The sequence below is a fragment of the Aspergillus pseudodeflectus genome, assembly GCF_044049435.1.
Source record: "Aspergillus pseudodeflectus strain CBS 756.74 chromosome Unknown BJX68scaffold_17, whole genome shotgun sequence".
NCBI classification, from domain to species: Eukaryota; Fungi; Ascomycota; class Eurotiomycetes; order Eurotiales; family Aspergillaceae; genus Aspergillus; species Aspergillus pseudodeflectus.
In genome coordinates, this window is record NW_027263793.1 from 280,642 (window position 1) to 299,534 (window position 18,893).

The 18,893-nt window shown below is 51.5% G+C and overlaps 5 protein-coding genes across 5 annotated transcripts; 2 read left to right on the plus strand and 3 right to left on the minus strand.

The window, feature by feature from the left end:
- Nucleotides 1–599: 599 nt before the first annotated feature.
- On the minus strand, nucleotides 600–3,021 carry akuA (putative DSB repair complex subunit Ku70). The gene is made up of 5 exons (XM_071049579.1): nucleotides 2,835–3,021; nucleotides 2,164–2,775; nucleotides 1,267–2,110; nucleotides 1,111–1,214; nucleotides 600–1,055 (listed from the first exon to the last, which is right to left on the minus strand). The coding sequence occupies exons 1-5, from the start codon at nucleotides 2,898–2,900 to the stop codon at nucleotides 723–725; spliced, it is 1,959 nt and encodes a 652-aa protein (XP_070900000.1). The 5' UTR covers nucleotides 2,901–3,021; the 3' UTR covers nucleotides 600–722.
- Nucleotides 3,022–3,158: 137 nt separating this feature from the next.
- Nucleotides 3,159–4,759, plus strand: BJX68DRAFT_235599 (ferrochelatase HEM15). The gene is made up of 3 exons (XM_071039900.1): nucleotides 3,159–3,544; nucleotides 3,609–4,194; nucleotides 4,250–4,759. Exons 1-3 carry the CDS (start codon nucleotides 3,323–3,325, stop codon nucleotides 4,708–4,710), a joined length of 1,269 nt encoding a protein of 422 aa, XP_070900001.1. The 5' UTR covers nucleotides 3,159–3,322; the 3' UTR covers nucleotides 4,711–4,759.
- Nucleotides 4,760–5,091: 332 nt separating this feature from the next.
- BJX68DRAFT_254743 (pentatricopeptide repeat protein) lies at nucleotides 5,092–9,867 on the plus strand (the record flags this gene model as incomplete). Its single annotated transcript, XM_071042928.1, has 3 exons — nucleotides 5,092–7,902; nucleotides 8,271–9,540; nucleotides 9,599–9,867. 3 exons carry the CDS (start codon nucleotides 5,092–5,094, stop codon nucleotides 9,865–9,867), a joined length of 4,350 nt encoding a protein of 1,449 aa, XP_070900002.1.
- A 1,192-nt stretch (nucleotides 9,868–11,059) lies between these two features.
- On the minus strand, nucleotides 11,060–14,289 carry BJX68DRAFT_265994 (SMEK family protein; the record flags this gene model as incomplete). The annotated part of the gene is made up of 8 exons (XM_071045374.1): nucleotides 11,060–12,120; nucleotides 12,173–12,340; nucleotides 12,393–13,193; nucleotides 13,243–13,597; nucleotides 13,661–13,688; nucleotides 13,765–13,846; nucleotides 13,913–14,009; nucleotides 14,176–14,289. The coding sequence occupies 8 exons, from the start codon at nucleotides 14,287–14,289 to the stop codon at nucleotides 11,060–11,062; spliced, it is 2,706 nt and encodes a 901-aa protein (XP_070900003.1).
- A 1,759-nt stretch (nucleotides 14,290–16,048) lies between these two features.
- Nucleotides 16,049–18,034, minus strand: BJX68DRAFT_66211 (uncharacterized protein). The gene is made up of 5 exons (XM_071049580.1): nucleotides 17,762–18,034; nucleotides 17,649–17,705; nucleotides 17,386–17,490; nucleotides 17,110–17,328; nucleotides 16,049–16,950 (listed from the first exon to the last, which is right to left on the minus strand). The coding sequence occupies exons 1-5, from the start codon at nucleotides 17,844–17,846 to the stop codon at nucleotides 16,205–16,207; spliced, it is 1,212 nt and encodes a 403-aa protein (XP_070900004.1). The 5' UTR covers nucleotides 17,847–18,034; the 3' UTR covers nucleotides 16,049–16,204.
- Between the last annotated feature and the right edge of the window lie 859 nt (nucleotides 18,035–18,893).

The window sequence follows — 18,893 nt, forward strand, 5'->3', positions numbered from 1 at the left end:
TGTTACTGTCAAGTATATGGGCAGTGCTGAGCTTTTAGAATTTTTCTGGCGCTTGGTGTTCTAGCTGCGTACTTTCTGTTAGACTCCTTGTATACAACAAGTTTGCTCTCTGCCATTCGGACGGTATGCTCAACATTAGCGTGTAAAGAATCTCAATCTACTTTCTGGAGCCAGGTCCGACCGTAGGTGTAAACTCATACGCCAGTTCTCTTGGAAAGACATGGTGGGTATCTTAGCCTTCCGACTAGAATAGCGCGATGCTTGAACATCAATGAAAGAATATATTTTCGAAACCTCACGAACGTAACCAATAAACTCATCGCAATGAGATCACTTTCCAAGAACATTTTAGATCTACTAGGTTGAGTATATCTCCTTAAATCATGAAAACTGCTCCGAATTGATGCTAGCCCGTTTGTGATGAGGAGGGGTAACTATTTGTTAGGGCTACTGCCTGCGAGCTCAACTAGGTCGCCAAGCAAAAATCGTGCTAAGGACTCCGTTTTGGATCAGACAGACAAACTGCGACTTTCGTGAAAAGACAAGTTTACTATCAAACGGATATTGACGCATTACGTGGCTTAGCTAGAGTAGTATGGTGACTGGGTAGGTATATTGTGACATTCATGAATATTACTCGTTACATCTCGACCGCAAGTAGCGATCAAGTACAGTGGCGCCTCCCTATACTACTAAGTAGTATAGATCCTTCCCTGACCACCTCATACCTTCGACTCCAACAGCTCCTCAACCCGCTCAACGAGGTCCGCCTTCTTCCCTGCCGACGAACGGCCCTGCGAAGCAAGATAATCCTTAAGAACAGCAACCGTAAGTTTCGAGAGCGTCCCCTTCTGGAAATGTTTCTGGACCTCTGCCTGGGAGTCTGATGCAGCGCCGCCATCGGCAGCTTTAGCCTTTTTCGCAGGCGGGCCGGAGGCAGATGTGTCCTTCGCGGGGCGTTTGGCCAGAGTTGTTTTGACGCCGCTTGTTGCGGGGATCTTATCGTATTGTTTTTCGAGCTCTTCGGCCCAGGAGAGGACGTAGTCGCCAGCGCGCTGGGTCATGTTAGTTTATGGATGGCGGGTATGATATATGTAGGGGGGGCCTTACTTTATCGATTTGGCGGTATTTGGGGAGGGTTTTGTCCTCGGGTTGTTCTGGGAGGTCTTCGTCTAGTGCTAGGGCTTGGAGGATGCGGTAGTGCCATTGGAGAGCTAGCAGTTGATCAGTATTGATTTTGTGACACCCTGCCAGGTTGAAACTTACAGGGATTGGGGTATCTTGAGGGTTCATAGACACCCTTGGGGAGTTGTAATTGTTGGATAATCGTCCGCATCTGATCAATAAGAGGTTCTGGGGCGACCTGAATGGTGGTTTCGGGGTTTTGTCGCACATCATCTGCAAAAGGGAGTGGTATGATCCACATGCCTGGAGGGATCTTTTGGACGCCATTCTCATCGACTTTCTCCTCACCAGCCATCATTGCAGCAAGAACCGGACTAGCATTCTTACGTGCAATGTACCAGACAAGCGCGGCCTTCTGGTCTTTCAAAAGTTTCTGGTATAATGCGGAGAAGACTCGCGTGGAGCCCACGTAGTCTTCCTCTGAAGGATATATGAACAGAGGATGCTTGACATTGGCCCAGAAAGGAAGGGCGGAGAGGGGCTTGAACCCAATGATCCGGATAACGGGGTCACCGAAATTCCTCAATTCTTTCTGCTCCTCTGGCGTAAAGGAAACTTGGTCTCCGCCAAATTTATACGCCTTTCTGATTTCCCATTTCTCAATCGTTCGAGCTGTATCATCTGCAATTTGTGTGGTAACTCCCTTTGCGATCTGTGGCTTTTCGCCCCCAAGCCACACGAAGCAACTCCTTGCCGGCTCTTGACGTTTGAAAAGAAGATAACCAGATACCGAGATCTTGAAATTCGGTCCCAGCTCCAAGGAGACGTTTGAGAAGAGCGCCCGGCGAGGTACAGATTTGGAATTAATGCTTGACAAGAGGCTATTCAGTATTGAGATTCCGTCTTTCGCATCTGTCGCTTTTGAATCGGGTTTTAAGTAGGAGGGGGCGTCTGGGTCCATTGGTGAAGCTTTGTAGATGATATCCTAAATACTGTCAGCCATCATGCTCCGCGAAGCGGGAAAAGGAAGGCACCTACGTCGTAGAACTTCGAGGTGTCGAATTCATGATCTAACGGGGAGATTGGGAATAATTCAATGATCACTCCAAGGTCGTATAGGTCCTTTGCGCGTACAGTCGCCGCAGAACGAAGTGACTTCTCGCTCTTGTGTGGGTTATCATTATCAGTGACTATGAAAAGTCGTCGCGATAGGAAATTCGGAGCTTTTGATGTAAATATCTGGTTTGCGCAGAACAAAACATTGGCCATCTGAACTGGAGTTTCTGATGGAACAAGGATCTCTCGAGCCTTATCTTCATCTTCGACTAGGGAGCGCAGTTCTAGGACTTCGTGTGCGGATGGAATATCGAGATCGGTGAATAGGTAGCAATTAGGATATGTGAGGTCCCCACGGCTATTCTCGTCCTCATTGTAAAATTTTGATAACTTTGTTCCATACAACATGACTCCTATCATGTCATGTGGGTTCGAGATAATGCGCTGCTGCATAAGATGGTATGCACATTTTAATGCAGCAGTAGCAGGAGACTCTTGACTAGGTTTCTTCGGGTCTGCAGAGGGGCGTGGCTGGAGCATAGAATCGCTGACTTCAATAGCAAAGAGTACAGCATCCCTAACTGACTTGTAACCCTACTCTCACATGTTAGTAACTCAACAGCGACTCAATGGGCCAGTTCGGGGAGCTATACGGTCTCCTCGAGCTCCTCCTCCTCCTCAGCGCCGTCATCTTCGCGGGGGTATGTATCGTCAGCCATATGCGAATTGTCAGGAGTGCAAGAGAGAAAACTAAATGAATGGAAGGTAAAACCGGAAACACCAGCTCCTTTCAAAGTCGTGGTCCAGGCAACTGGTGTTGTATGCCTATCTTAGGTACACTACGCACGGGTGACGCGTTTCTCCGGCCAGCCCGACGCGGGGAAACACGAACATCATGTGATTGCGCCAAGGCTGATGACCCGAGATTTCTTGTGATTGGCTCGCGGTGGGCCGAGACTGCTCCGTCACGATGCCGATGAAATGTGAAGTCAAGGAAGCTTACCTGTCTTCAATCTTTATTTTTTGTTCTCTTCCAGCACTCTACAGGTATCTTCTGAGGCTTATCTCATTTGAGCTTTTTCTTCTTTCGAGCCGCCGTCTACGGAAGTCCGATCCTACGACAGCCGGACTGAGCTTCGGAATGGCTCTGCGACGCTCCTTTGCTCTTCCGCAGCAGTTGCTGCGACCAGCAGCTCGCATTTCTTCGGGATTTAGCAAGCAACAGCGAAATGGGCTTGCAACCGCTGTACCCCCGGTCACACAAGATGCGACGGGCTCTAGGGGCCCGACCGCAATGGTCTTTTTGAACATGGGAGGTCCGTCGACAACAGACGAAGTTGGAGATTTCCTCAGCCGATTATTCGTTCGTCCTCACCCATCCTGCATTCGCTTTGAGCAAGCTCTCTAATGAGCTGTTGATAATATAGGCCGATCGCGATTTGATACCCCTAGGGCCTCTTCAAACCTATCTAGGTCCTCTCATTGCGAAGCGGAGGACGCCAAAGATCGTAAAACAATACTCAGACATTGGAGGAGGATCGCCAATCAGAAAGTGGTCCGAATATCAGTGCGAAGAGATGTGCAAGCTTCTCGACAAGCTTAGCCCCGAGTCCGCACCACATAAGCCCTACGTCGCTTTCCGATACGCTTCACCACTGACGGAGGACATGTATGCACAATTACTGGCAGACGGATTCGGCAACGGAAAGGGAGGGCGTGCTGTCGCGTTTACGCAATATCCGCAATACTCGTGTTCTACGACCGGCAGCTCACTGAATGAATTGTGGAAGTGGAGGACCCGTCTGGAAGGGAAGCGCGCAGATGGCGGCGAGGTGGATGTGAACGGTTCCATTCAGTGGAGTGTCATTGACCGTTGGCCGACGCATCCTGGCCTGGTTGAGGCATTCGCAAGGAACATTGAGGACCAACTCAAGACCTACCCTGAAGATCGGAGAGCCGGCGTGGTCTTATTGTTCTCAGCGCACAGTCTACCTATGAGTGTGGTGAATAGAGGTATGAAACACCAGTTTTCGCTTGTAGAGGCCATTATCTAACAGCATTCTCCTAGGTGACCCATATCCAGCAGAGGTTGCTGCGACCGTCCATGCAGTGATGCAACGATTGAACTTCAGCAATCCCTACCGACTGTGCTGGCAGTCGCAAGTCGGCCCATCTGCTTGGCTCGGTGCGCAGACCAGCGATACAGTTCAAGAGTACGTTAAGCGGGGACAGACGGATCTTGTCCTTGTTCCAATTGCTTTCACCAGTGACCATATCGAGACCTTGTATGAACTCGATCTTGAAGTGATGGAGGAAGCCGGTAATCTCCCGGGAGTCAAGCGGGCCGAGAGTCTGAACGGCAACCCAGTTTTCATCGAAGCTCTTGCAAACTTGGCCCATGACCACCTGCGCAAGGGAGAGAAGTGCTCCCTGCAAATGACGCTCCGCTGTCAGGGCTGCAAGAGCGAAAGATGTCTGGAGCAGAAGAAGTTTTTTGCCGGTCAAAAATACGCTCCTCTTGTACAATAAAGTATCTGTTGCTATATAATGCCATGGGCGAATTCATGAATTACTGTACAAATACATTTATCGGGCTCAATTTAGGCCAGCCTAAGCTCAATTGGTCGGTATCTATCAGGCACATCGCATGATCCCCGGCCGTGGGTTGATCCGGAAGAGAGGATCGCTACGGCCGCCGGAAAAGGCCAACAGCGCCGGCTTCTGCAAACTTTCCGAGCAACATCCCCGAAAAACATCCCTGCTCCTCGAACATCAATTGACGAGTCCTGTGCGGAGATTTTGACTCGACCACGGATATATCGATTCAAACCCTCATCCTCCGTTTCTCCATGTTTACTAGGTGATATTTCGCCAAGCTGCACGCCAGTTGCAGTGCACCAAGCTCGAACCATGGCCCCAGGGCCTGCCAGTGGCACTCCCGCCGTTCCCTCCCGAAACGCCCTTCGAGTCCTTCGAAAGCTCGCTCTGGCAGGGTCAACTGTTGGCAGTTTTTGCACGGTTGCCGCTATCACATACGATGTCCACCGACGAGTGAGCGTTGCTGAGCGCATTGTCGAGAACAAGCGAGCCCTTCAGACATCTGCGCCACGGTATGATGCGACGTCTGCGGCCAGGCGACTTTCACGTATGATGGATGCAGCGGAAGCAGGTGAATTCCGAGGATTAGATGCGTGGAAAGAGGAGGAGAGGAAATTTAGGAGATCTCAACGGTCACCAGCGGATTACGGTACAGAGCAGTCTTTGGTCGAACCTCCCTTTGCTCCTCCGGTAGACAGATCTGCGAGCCCATTCGCAGCTGAACCAACGTTTGATTCTTCATTATCGATTGAGACGACAGAACTTTCCAGGGAACCCGGGCAGGGGCAAAGGATACGAGAAGGGCCGATTAGGACAGACTTTCTCCCTCCTTCCCCAGCTTTACCAGTTCATACACGAGCGAAATATGTCATTCTCCAAGCGAACCAGAGAGCAGAGGATACGCCTATCGGGGATGATATAGAATCGCCTCCTCGGAAGCACGACTCTGTTGAGGCACAAATCCAGGATCTTCTCGACCGCCATCGGTATATAGATGCCGCACAAGTATTCCTCGATTCGCATCCCGCTTCGCACCAAGGCATAGCAAGAGACAAAAGGGAGCTTGCAGTCCAAGCTTTTTATCTAAATTGCCGAGAAAACAACGTGTTCATCGCCCGGAGCGTTTTCGAACGACTAGAACAAGTGGACCACGTATCAACTGGAATGTGGAAGATTTTGATGGTTGCACTTGCAAAGAACGGCTGTGTGGAATCTGCCGCAACTCTTTACATGCGTTTCAGGGGAAAAGTCACTGTTCCACCCGCTTTGGTAGAACTCGTCCTCCGGTGCTTGCTTGAATCCCATCGGCTTACAAGCGCGAAATGGTTCCTGATGAGGAACTTGGCACTGGACCGGGAATGTGGACTATGCGGATTATACCTCAGCAACCTGTGGAAGAAAACCAGGAGTATTGAGCTCATCAACGGCCAATTTACGAAATTGCTGATGATGGTTCGCCGCATGAACAAGAACCCTACCGAGAAACTTTTCAACCCAGTCATCAAAGCATACGTGGAGTTTGGCAGAACAGCCGATGCTGAAGCTTTACTACAGCAGATGATCACCAATTATGGAATTCAACCTAGTTGTCGGACAAAGGGCCTTTTGGTATTCAGCAAAGCTCTAAGCTGTGATTGGGTAGCCGTGGACAATGGCCTTGAAGAAATGCATCAACTTGGTATGACTGCAAAGAAGAACGATTTCCTTGGGATCTTTGACCGTATCTTCCTCGAATACTGGGTCTCCCACACCGCCATTGAGATCCGGGAGTTTCTTTATCGTTATATCGACAAGTTCGACATCGTTCCAGACAAAGTTCTGTACAAGCATATTTTGGAGGCAATCGTCGAAAAGGGCGACGAAGCTATGCTCGCCGAGTTCCTAGACATGGCACGCCAACGGGGATGGCAGGTCAATGTCAACGGTGAAGAGTTCCTAGACATGCTACGCACTCGTCGACTAGAACTTGAAGAGTCGCCCATGGGATTCTGGCAGATGCTACACGCCGCGCGAGCCGACCGTTCGCGGGCTGCTGCTTCACGACAAATCCTTGGCTTCGATCAGCGCTCGTTCCCAATGGATGCTGTCAATGCAATGCCCAAGTCAAAGGAGCCCATGACATGGTATACCCGAACGCTCAAGGAATTAACACCATCGAAACCCGTGGATCAGTATCAGAAGGTCAACAAACAGATGATGCACTTCATGCATGCTGGCAAAATGGGAGATGCCCTGATGTGCTTCCGCAATGCGAAAAACGCTGGCTTCGAATTCAAAGTGCAGCACATTGAGCTGGCCGCAATTGCAACAATACTTGAACACGGCATAAATGCGGCCAACGCTCTTATCAAAGCTCAATGGGGCACTGAACGTGCTGGACTCCCCATGTTTTTCCGCCAGCTTGAGGCCATAGACCCGTCGGCCGAAGTGGAAATCATCAAGACAGCGATCTTCCGCTTCTACAAAATATGCTGGTCGTCGACACAGTTTCTAGTGAAGCATCATATCACCGCCTCCACGACTCACCGCCTGATACTAGCAAACCGACCGGAGGTGGCTCTCGAGGTGCTAGTGGCCGTCTACACATCACGGTACGGGCGTCGCTTAGGTTTTGATGGGGTCTGCATGAAGATATTTCTCCGGGCGTTTGCCGCGGTGAATGATTTAGCGGGAGTGCGGTGGTGCATTCTAACCGCCCTAGCCCGAGGCAGCGCCGCGAACCGAGAATTTATCGTCGAAGTCCATCGAGTCCTTGGAGTGCTAAGACGCGAGACCCAAGCCAACAGCTTGTCTCCGGAGCAGACCAAAAGGAGAAAGGACCAGCTGAGATTCCTTGGATTTGTGGCCGATCGTCTGGAGAAGAAGTACAATGGAAACCCGGAGTTTGCAATGCTCCAGGGTAATCCCGCAGCTAAGAAGCACATGCGATTCTCACAACAACGGCCGTTGAACAGGCAGACGATATGGAAGCAACAATCAACACTCGGGACGCTAGTTGAAAGGTGGGACGAGGAGTACGAGCTGGAGAAGGTGCTGGGCCGCATTGACAACGACGAAAAGGCGGTTCTTGCGCGATGGAACGAAGAGGCATGCCTTCGCTTGGAGTATGCGGACGATCAACTTGTATAGTAGTATGGATATGTGGTGGGGTGTATAATATTAGCGGAGCTGTATATAGATCTTAGAGTGGAACATGGCCACATTTTGCATGTGATTGTGCTCGGCGGAAATCTCCTCACTGCGGTCAAAGAACTACGCAGGAGCTTTCATACTTGATTACTTTCCAAGCCAATAAACAGGCTACCATTAAGGGCATCGTACGTTGCGTTTTAAGGGAGGAGCGGAGTGCAGTCAGGCCACTTTGAAGCTCCGCGGCCAGAACAAACCACAAAGTGCCCCTTAACTTTGGACAATCAATTTAAATATTGCAGCTCTTCCCTCCGCCATCTTTCCCCTCCGCTCCCTCCCTCCGCTTCCCTTTCCTCCTTCAGACCCTGCGACACGAATATGCGCCTGTCGCCCACGTCAATACTGCCAATTCCGCCGACTCGTTGAATTTCTCTTCCTCCGCCCCCACAATGGCCACGACTACTTCCAACCGCCACACCAACGGCCGCGCCTCGAAAAACCCAGCCGCCGCAGAGGTCCGCCGACGAGTCCACCATGACGCCGATGTCGTAATAGTGGGAGCTGGAGTGCTAGGATGTGCATTGGCCGTGGCATTGGGCAGCCAGGGGCGGAGTGTCCTCCTGCTCGAGGCCTCGCTCAAGGAGCCGGACCGCATTGTCGGCGAGCTCCTGCAGCCCGGCGGTGTCCAAGCCCTGGAGAAGCTAGGCCTGCGAGACTGTCTAGAGGGCATTGATGCCATCCCAGCAGAGGGATACTACGTTACCTACTCCGGCAAGCCCGTCGCAATTCCGTACCCCGTTCAGAGCCCTGGCGCGCCGCCACCCGAAGGCCGATCCTTCCACCACGGACGCTTCGTGATGAGGCTGCGCGAGGCTGCGCGGGCTTGTCCGAACGTGACGATTGTCGAGACCAAGGTTACAGATCTGGTTACGTGCTCGCACACCAAGCAGGTTCTTGGAGTCGAGTGCGTGACCAAGGAGGCGAAGGACTGCTATTTCGGCCAATTGACCGTCGTTGCGGATGGGTACGCCTCCAAGTTCCGGAAACAATATCATCCATACACACCCAAGGTGAAGTCGAAGTTTTGGGGGTTAGAACTCATTGACGCGGAGCTGCCGCAGAAGCACTACGGCCATGTCCTCCTTAACCCTGGGAGCCCACCCATCCTCATTTACCAGATTGGAACCCACGAGACCAGAATCCTTTGCGATATCCCCGAAAACCTACCCTCGGCGTCTGTCAAGAATGGGGGTGTCAAGGGCCACCTGAGAAACACTGTTCTTCCGTCTCTTCCCAAGTGCGTCCAGCCGTCGTTCGCTGCGGCGCTCGACAAGGGCCAGTTGCGGTCCATGCCGAACTCCTTCCTCCCAGGCGCGACGAACAAGACACCGGGATTGTTAATAGTAGGCGACGCGCTCAACATGCGACATCCCTTGACCGGCGGTGGAATGACCGTTGCCTTGAACGATGTCGTCCTCCTCCGCGACGTCCTCAGCCCCAAGAACGTCCCCAATCTTAGCAACACCTCCCTCGTCCTCAAACAACTCTCTACCTTCCACTGGCGACGAAAGATGGGCGCCTCCGTAATCAACATCCTAGCTCAAGCCCTCTACTCCCTTTTCGCAGCCGACGGTAAGTCTGCCCCCGATAACCCTCTGCATTGAGCGCAAGACTAACATGTAGACAACAGACGACAACCTCAAAGCCCTCCAACGCGGCTGCTTCGAATACTTCACAATAGGCATGCACCGCCAACCCGTCAGCATGCTCGGCGGCATGCTCAAAAAGCCCCAGGTCCTCTTCGCGCACTTCTTCACCGTCGCCTTCCTCTCCCTCTGGATGATGATCCGCGACTCGCCGCTGTACATGCTCCCCGTGACGCTAATCCGATGCATTCTCGTCTTCTGGACTGCCTGCGTCGTTATCTTCCCATATATGGTTATCGAGGCGTTTTGCTAGACTTCCCTCCTTTGTTTTATTCTCCAGTCACTATTTCTAAAGATTTCTAATTACTTTTTTGGCACTACTACGTTTCTGTCTGATTACTTGTGACGAGCGCGAGTCTTGTCTTGTCTTGTCCGTTCTATAATGAATGCCCCTCTCATGACGATATCTGGCCTACCTTCTTATTTATTATCTTTTGTACTATCTATTCTCTGTGTCTGTGTATAAATATATTACTTATCATCTTGCCTACATTTACACTCCTCAAGTCTGTCTTCGCTGCTCACTTCATCCTATTATTTGTTTCTCTTGTCAGAAGATAGAATTGACTCTAGACGAGATTCAAATGCTGCCTGCCCTCTTCTCATCGTGTTTGGAAAGCCTATCAGTTGCTTCTTGCAAAGTTTTTTTTTTTTTTTCTAAAATAAGTCGTGGGTTGCGCTGGTAGAGACCAAATGGCCACATGGTATATATAGATGCGATCAAGCGGCAAGCTCTCGATAATATGTAACCTCTAATCAAGCTAAGTGAGCTTGTCCGGATTCCCCTGAAGCAGATTATCTACAGCCTACGCGCCCTCCTCCCTTACTCAAACCAACAAGAACAGATTATATCATTCAATATCCATTGAAGGAAAACCCCAGCCTAGCAAGCCCTACTCCGCCCCACTGTAGTATGTAGTAAAGAGTACCTAAGCTAAGGCAGGAAGTAAGTACCATGACCGCACCGCTTTTGCTCTGCTCTTTATTGTATGTATGTATCGCCCAACCGAGCCCCGCAAGAAATCAAAAGGAAAAGTGTATGTAGGTAGTGTGTGTAAGGCTTATGCGAGGGAAAAGAAGAAATACCAGACGCCAGAACCCCAATGATTTTGCAGAAGCGGTATGGGTACATGTACAGCAAGTGTAGGTGTGCTATGCCAGAGAAAGAAGTCAAGGTCAAGACGAAGAGAAGGAGGAAGGAAACATAAAATGGGTCTAAGGAGACGGAGAAGGCGAAAGAGCGCGATTGCACTGCACGGAGGTATCACAAGTGGTAGTTTAAGACGTTGGAGAAAAGAGGCGAGAGCGAGAAAGAACGATGTCAGCTAGCTCAACTGGTATCTAGATGCAGTCGTGAAAAGATGCGATGCAAGGCAGAGGCGAGGAGGTGCAGGAAAACAATCATCAGTCACGCGGTTACCCGTGAGGGTATGGAGTAAGCTCCTTCATCCCTCGCCGCTACCGCCATCGTTTTGATTCTCCTTCTCATTCTCATCTGCAGGTGTTTCCCGACTGTCGGCAGTTTTGGTTGACGAACCGAGGTTGATAGCAATTCTCTTTGGCGCTGCTTTGGCGCCGGCTCCAGCTTGGGCTGCGGCCTTGTCGGTTATGGAGACAGAGCCGATAGAGCCGCTACGCTTCTTCCGTAACAGCCCAGCTGTCCCGGATGAGCTGCTCGTGGAGCTTCTCCGCTTGGGCACTGATGTGAGTTTAACAAGTTCGTCGTCGTCTTCCTCCTCTCGTCGGCGTTTCTCTGATAGCCTCTCTGGCGGTGTCTGCACAGCTTGTACTGGGGTCGATGGCGGATCCTCAGCCTCATCGGTAGAGATAGCATCGTTCGGTTCGTCCTGTTTTGAATCCTCTTTCTTTTCCGTCTCGGATTCTGGTTTTGTGTCCATCGTATCATTGTCCTCCTCGTCATCATCAGGATAGTCCACCAGGGACTTGACAGAGGGGGAGGCAGCCCCGTTGGGTACTTGTGAGATGAGCGTTGCCGCAGCTCGGTCCTGTAGCCACTTGATCCCCCGGTCAGAATACATCATTGATCGTTGAAGGTCAAAGTTGCGCCTCACCTCATCTTCATCATCCGACGTATTGAAGTATTCCTCTTCCGTAGGGTCCATTTCCTTCACGCCTTGCCAACGTCCGTTGTGCGCTGTCTTCAAAACCGGCGTCGTCTCCTCTTGAGAATAGAGTGTCGAGTCCCCTTCCTCGCTATAGCCCTGGAGCTGCTCGTAGTGTAGGATCAACCCTTGGAATGTGTCGACATAGGTGATAGTCCTCAGCTTGTCGCCATACTTCCCAACGACATGCAAGGTGATCGGCTTGATATGCTCCCGCTTAATAAATTCAAAAAGTTCAAGGCAGGCTGAATTGAGCAGGTTGTCGCGCGGCATGGTTTCGTAAACAATGTCAAGAATGAGCCCAAATGTGTCATTATGCGTCATCAAAGCTTGATAAAAGGTATCTTGAAGGCTGAGCAAAGTTCGGAAGAATTTCAAGGCAACTGATACCGTTAGCAGGGACTCAAACCGTGGTAGAAGTACAGAGAGGCGTACTAAGTTTAAGGTGCTTCTGCGGCACGCGCAGTAATTGCGTAATATACGCAGCAAGTCGCTCGTTCTGAATAACATTGCGGCAGCGGTAAAGGTGTTGGCGGACGAAGAAAGTGAGGATATCCACGAGATGGGAGTACAGGGCGACATCCTTGAAGGTCAAATCATAGGCTAGGAATTCAATTGTCAGTAAAGCGGAAACCTCAAAGAGGGCTGGACTTACCGCTAGATTCGTTCTCGAGTCGTTTCAAGGGGGCAAAAAGTCGTTTCGAAGACTCGTCAAAGTGGTTCTGAACGAAGGCGTCCGAAAGCATATTAGAGCGCATCTTGGCCGCATGTTCAGGACCAGCCCGAGCCATTGCGGCCTGCAAGGGAACTTGAGGATCCAATAGGACCTTGATCGCATCTGCAAGTTGGTTCTTCACACCAAGATCGGCTTCGGTGTGAAGCAGATCGATAAGAGTGTCCGTCAGCGGTGTCTTCTTCTCGTTAACGGCCTTGAGCATATAGCTGCGCATCATGATGGGGTCATGGTCGAGGAGCGCTACTAGGATATCAATGCCTGTGGTCCGAATCGCTGGGTTCGGGTGCTTGATAGCAAACACAATCACCGCAAAAAGGCCGTGGCTAATCAGGTTTCCAAACAAGGTGGCGCGTTCCGGAACTTGTAGGTTCTTCGCGATTGAGGCGCATTGGTGGAGAAACTGGACCGCATCTTCTTTCCGCTTCGCATCGGCGCTCCTCGGGTCGAAGACCGAGAATAGCTCTTTAAGAAATGGACCGTCCGACTGGATGTGATTGACAATGTCGACCTGATTGTAGAAGATCATCGAATTAAGGACCGAGAAGGTTGGATCGTCTAAAATTCGAGCAAGGACGACATCTTTCAGGTACTGCAAGCGCCAGGTGTAGCGGATCTTGCGCCGGATGTTCTGATCTCTAATCGGGACAACTTCTTTGTAGCGCGACCTGTCCGAAAGGTACTGTCTGTGATTCGCTTTGTGTGTAGGGAATTCGGGATCATCTGTAGACCGTCAACACCCTTCCATGCATGCAAGCGTAACCAAACGTACATTCCAAAGCCCCAACAACACCAAGTATAACTGGGTCGGTGACGACTGTCTCAATTATGGTAGTGTCATTAAGAAGGATGAGGGATTTCATAATGTTGCATAATCGGTGCAGGTCAGTGAGGCTTTCGAGGTCTTCGGCAATTGTGACTAGAGGAAGCAGTTTGTGGATATATTCGTCTCGGATAACACATTTGGACAGCGCATCTCTACCAGCTTGTGTTATGCTCGCAGCTCTCATGAGGTGATCGATATCAGCAAGGTGCGCGAGCTCAGCAGGAGGTAATTGGACGGTTTGAAGGTGTTCGAGGTCGTCGGAGAGTGCATCATCTTCGAAGAGAGTGAAATCCATCAGTCGCTGTGATCAAGAGCAGGCAACGTTGCGCGACAGCATAACCAAAATAAAAAAAAGGCAACTTACCGCCAGCGGCCAGGTTAAGAAGATGTTGCTGAACGTTATTGACAAAATTCCTTTCGATAGTGTAAGCAAAGGTCCGCATCGCGCCTGCCCGAATTGAGTGTTACCATATTACTGCGCAACCCTCTGCTTCCTGAAAACTTAACGCCATGTCTGTCTGATTCGGCTCGGTCCACACGATCAAGGTGTCTATGACGAAAAGAAGAGTCAGCGGATGGGGCAACACGGCAGGAGGTTGAACGACGAAGCGCGAACCTTGTTGCTTCTGGTATCCGCCGTCCTTGGAGATTTTCGTCTCGAGAAGCACTCGGACTGGCTTATCTTCTGACTCGACGAATATCCGTGGTTCATCCTACAAAGAGGAGAAAACAAAGTCAGCGCGCTTGCTCAAAACATGATGTCTTGCGCCGGAGGAACAGCTGGCACCCCCTGGCACCTGAAAAGTTAAAGGGGTGGTGGTGATGCCATATGTCCCTGTCATGCCATGCGATGGATGGGGTCGCGAGATAAAAGCTTACATCTTGGATTCGGCCGGTACAAAACCCTGTTCCGCGATCAAACCAGTCATTCTCCTTGAGTTCGTAGACCTTAACACGCTTGCGCTCGCTGGGCGGCTGCAAATCCAACGCCATATTCCGATGGTGGAGAGAGGTGGCGCTCGTCACTCCGGGACACCTCAGGAACGAGTGTACCGGCGCGAGGAGAGCGCCAAGTTTGGGAGCAAAAGCAGAGTGACGCGGGTCGCGGGACAGGAACTCCGGAGGGTGAGGAGATTGTCGCGGTAAGTTCGATACGGTGGAAAGATGGAGCAGAGGGGCGGCGGCGGTATTGATGGACGGCCGAGTGTGCCGACTGTGCGGGTTTGCTGACGGTGATGGATGATGATGAAGGCGGTTGGTGGTGATGATCTGCTGCTGGGCGGGAGTCGGGGCCACCTGAGGCCTCGGCAGCGGTCGGCGCGAGAATGTTCAGCGAGGAATTCAGGCCGTGTCTGCGGGTGGGGATGGCTGGATCAGCGCAGCAAGCTGAAGAAGCAGAATGGAAGCAGCAGCGACACACGCGACCGAGGGGAAAAGCGAGAGAGGTGACAGCACTGAGCAGCCAGGAGTGGCCAGGCGAGGGTCTGGTCTCCGAAGCGGATGACTAGGCGGGATCGGGGATCGTTCAGAGTTGGGCAGGCCAGACCACTGGATTTAAGAATTAATGATTAATGTCCCGTCCTGCAGAGCTTTCTTTTGTGCACCGCTGATATCATCCGCGTCCAGAGGGCCGAATTGTTCTGATTCATGCCAGCTGTCGATATCAGGGGCGAGTTATGACGTGCCCTTCACCTTAATTTTAAGCTCAGCGACTCCGAGCCTTCACTGCGGATGATGCTATTTATGAACCCAATCCTTCCCCGCGTATCCATGGAACCTCAGTGGAACATACACCGAACGAATTCTGCAATTATGCAATCGGGACGCAGAGCTGCTCGAGGCTAAGGCCCAGGGTCAACAGCACGCATAGTCATCCCTCCAGTCAGCACTGGTTGCCGGTACCTAGGTACAAAAACAAGCTTAACCTTGACGAGTCATTCCCAGCTTCCGGCCGTGCTTATTGTTCCTCTCCGACCTGTCCCATCTGCTATCCCAAAGTACAGCCACGGTGCCATGCTTTGCCCCTGCATGGTTCGAGTCACTGACCTGTACCTTGCTCCCCGTAAACGTTCGAACCTCCAAGTGAAGGACTATTTCAAGGCATGAACTGGCCGGTGCCTGTCTACTGAGCCTGGGTACTTGGCATTCACCAGAGTTTCAACAGCTTACAGCGAGAAATACCTGGTAGAGATATATCGATTAGGAGAGAAAAAAGTAAACCAACAGATACGCCAAATCATAGAACCACTAAACCAGAGGGAAAACATGAACATGGTGGAAAGTGGATCATCAAACTCCAAGAACTCTTTTGATGTTTGCCTGCCCCCAAATTGATCCCTTTGCCCAAGACCCAAATCAGATTCAACAGAGATGATGAGAAGAGCACCCCTTTTCGTGCCCAAAAACGTAGTACCGGTGTGATCGCAAAGAAATATGAGACAGTTAAAAAAAGGCGTAGCTTCGACCAATATTGTAAACAACCCACAGCGACGATGTTGAACTTGAACACCTGAACCCCTTCCCCGATGAGCTGGAAACAAGCCGAGACACACATTCACAACTATGTAGACGCAATTTCGACCAAGAAACCCTTCCATGCCCAGAACGCGATAAAAAAAGAAAAACAAACCCCCAAGGAGATACTGAAGAAGGGAGGAATGAGAGCGAAACACACAAGGGAATACCGACTCCAGTAACCAACAGGCCAACCAAGCTCCTACCAAGGCAGTAAACCATGTACCAAATCGACATCCCAAAAAAACGGAGCCAATAGACAAGAAAATTAATGTTGCGCCCACTCGCTGTCGTCCATATGTACCGTACCCCTCCCAGTATGTAGACACAAAGCCTCTTTTCCAAACGCCAGGGCGGAAAATATCAACCGAAAAAAAAGATAGTTTTAGGATGCTTAGCCCCAAACCGAAGCCTGAACGCCCAGGCCAGTCTTGGAGCCCCAGACGCCGCTGGTGTTGCTCCAGCCTAGTCCAACTCCACCGGAGGTATCTTTGGCACCAGGAGGTCCACTAGTAGTGGTGGCAGGGTTGGAAGCCGAGGACATGGAACGGTCATTGGCACTCTCCCCGGGGGTGAAGCCAAAGCCTAGAGGCGAAGGAAGAGGAGTTGTAGATCGTTTGTTCAAGGCCGGGTTGGGAGCTTGCGCGGGGCCGGCCTGCTGAGCTGGGCGAGATCCAATGGGCCCAACCGAACCGATGGGACCAGCGGTCTTCGAGTGCGCCTGTCTCGAGGATGGAGAGTCTGCTCCGGGAGAGGAGGACGAAGTCACGGGCTGATCGCCACCGTCATACTTTCCAAAGACGGGGTTGATGCCAGAGCTCGGCGACGAGGTGCTATTCGCGCGGGAAGGAGACTGAAGGGCGGTGGCGGCAGCGTTGGCTTGAGCAAGAGCGTCGGCGCTGCTCTGGATCGAAGCCTGAAAAGGGTCGACGCTGCGAGGAGAGGCACCACGAACACCAGCCTGGCTCTCGGGGCGGGAACCGTCGTCTGCGAAGTTTCCAGGTGGGAAGAAAGCGGGACTCTCGTTGCCGTATAGAGCGCGATGCTGGCGAGCTAGGAGTTCTCGGCGACTTTCCTCGCTCATGGCGGCAGGACTGAGCGAACGATCGGACTTGCCGGCAGACATTTCGGCGAGAAGGCCTTTCAGGAAGAAGAATTATTAAAACCATGTTCTCCAAAAAGTGTGGGGAAGCGCCCCAATGTATTATACAAGGCAACGGATACATGCGGGTAGAATGAGCATGGGGAATCTCGAATGTATAAGGAAAGAAGAAAAGGCTCCAAAATGCTACCACGTACTTCGGTTGTACTGCTGCTCCTGATGATAGTTGCGGAGTTCCCTCTCACGCTGTGCCGCCATCCGACGCTTTGCTTGCATCATCTGATCCACTTCATTAGGGCGTCCTTGGAACCGCTGGGAGGCATAGAAGCCCTGAACGTTGGGGGTTGGGTGCATCCTGGTGTTGTCAAAGTCGCTGATCGAGTGATGGCGCTGCGCGGCATTGGGCATGCGCGGGTCTGTAAACGGGGGTTCAGGATGGGTCCTTGTTGAAGAAGGTGTCCGAGGCTCCGTACCGTATTCAGGAAAAGGGCGACCCATCATCATGGGCATTGAATCTCTGCGCGGTGCCGCCCATAGTTTTCCGCTCTTAACAAGATTATCAATGGCGCGATCAACTTCTAGAGCGATATATCAGCAATTGGCCCAGCTCCACAAGAACGATTAATTCGGCGCAGCGGCGATTGAAAGCAAGGCCTAGCCATGTGCATTGTCGGTCGAGGTCGTATACCGCGAGGAAGGAGAGGAGAAGACAAGTAAAAGGAGGTCGTATGCATACCGTCAAACTGAGAGGAGAAGGCGGGGATATCGTCACGCTGCGAAACAGAGCTTGAGCCTGAAAGCCAATACGTTAGCTTCGATCGATTTCGGGGCGATATAGTCGATTCATACCTGATCGCGACGGAGGCACAGGCTGCTCCCAAGACGCCTGACGGGACGAGGGAGCCTGCCAGCCCTGAGGTTCGTAGTATGCCATGTTTACCGATAAGCGAATCCGGGGCGAAAGATGCGAGGACAACTGATCCGTTCGGACAGATGTCGGACCCTATGCTGAGGCGGGAAAAGCGATGGTAAGCCTCTTGATCCAAAAAGAACACGGTAGTCAAAATGTAAAGCCTAGCTCAGGCACCAAAAGCCCGGGAACCTAGGCGTATCAATCGAGTAGTTGCGACAAGCAGCGACCGATGCTTTCGGTCCGTCCAAAGTGATGTGAAACTTTTTTCCACTTCAAGTTCGGGTGCGGGCCACGAGAGTTTGTCCAGACGAAAGAGCCTTATACACAACTCGGCAACAGCAGGACAAATACAGCAGATAGCAGAGACGAATCCAATGACTTTATTTGGCTTGTCTCCATGAAAGGTGGTTTGATGACGAGGGAGGCAACATTTTTTTTTGATCGGGTAGGAGGGCGGCTTACAAGAAAAGGAGTGATTGACCCCCCAAGGAAATTGCGGGCGGCTCTACCACGAGTCAACGAGGCAGAAGGAATGGAACGAGGACGGCTTCTCGAATCTCACCCCGACGGCACGACAGACTGATAAGTCTGACGTGAAATAAATCGAAGAGGGAGAGAGAGGCGTGGGGGAAGAGAAATAAGACTGGGGGGTGGGGAGGAGACGAGGAAAAGAGTCAAGGTCGGGTAGGAGGCCAGGACAGGAGAGGTGCGACGGTAAAAGTCGAGCAAGGACGAGGAGTGACCGGACCGGGGGTGTGTGAGCGCTGAGGGGAGTGTGATTAGGAACGGGGCACCAGGAGGGAAGAAGCGAGAGGTGTGGATATTATTATTATTTCTGACCGAGAATAGCAAAGTGGTAATAATAATAATCCTCCCAAGAGATGAGCTTTTCGAGCGCGCATTAAACAGAGTCTTCAATTAAATCCAACTAATCCCGCCGCAGCCCGACGGCGAGTTTGGGATGACCACAGGACCATACACGGGCAATACGGAGTTACGACCGACAGCAGAAACTGACAGCGTTATTAAGAGGAGTGAGGACACTGAGGACGAGTTCTCTGTCAAAAA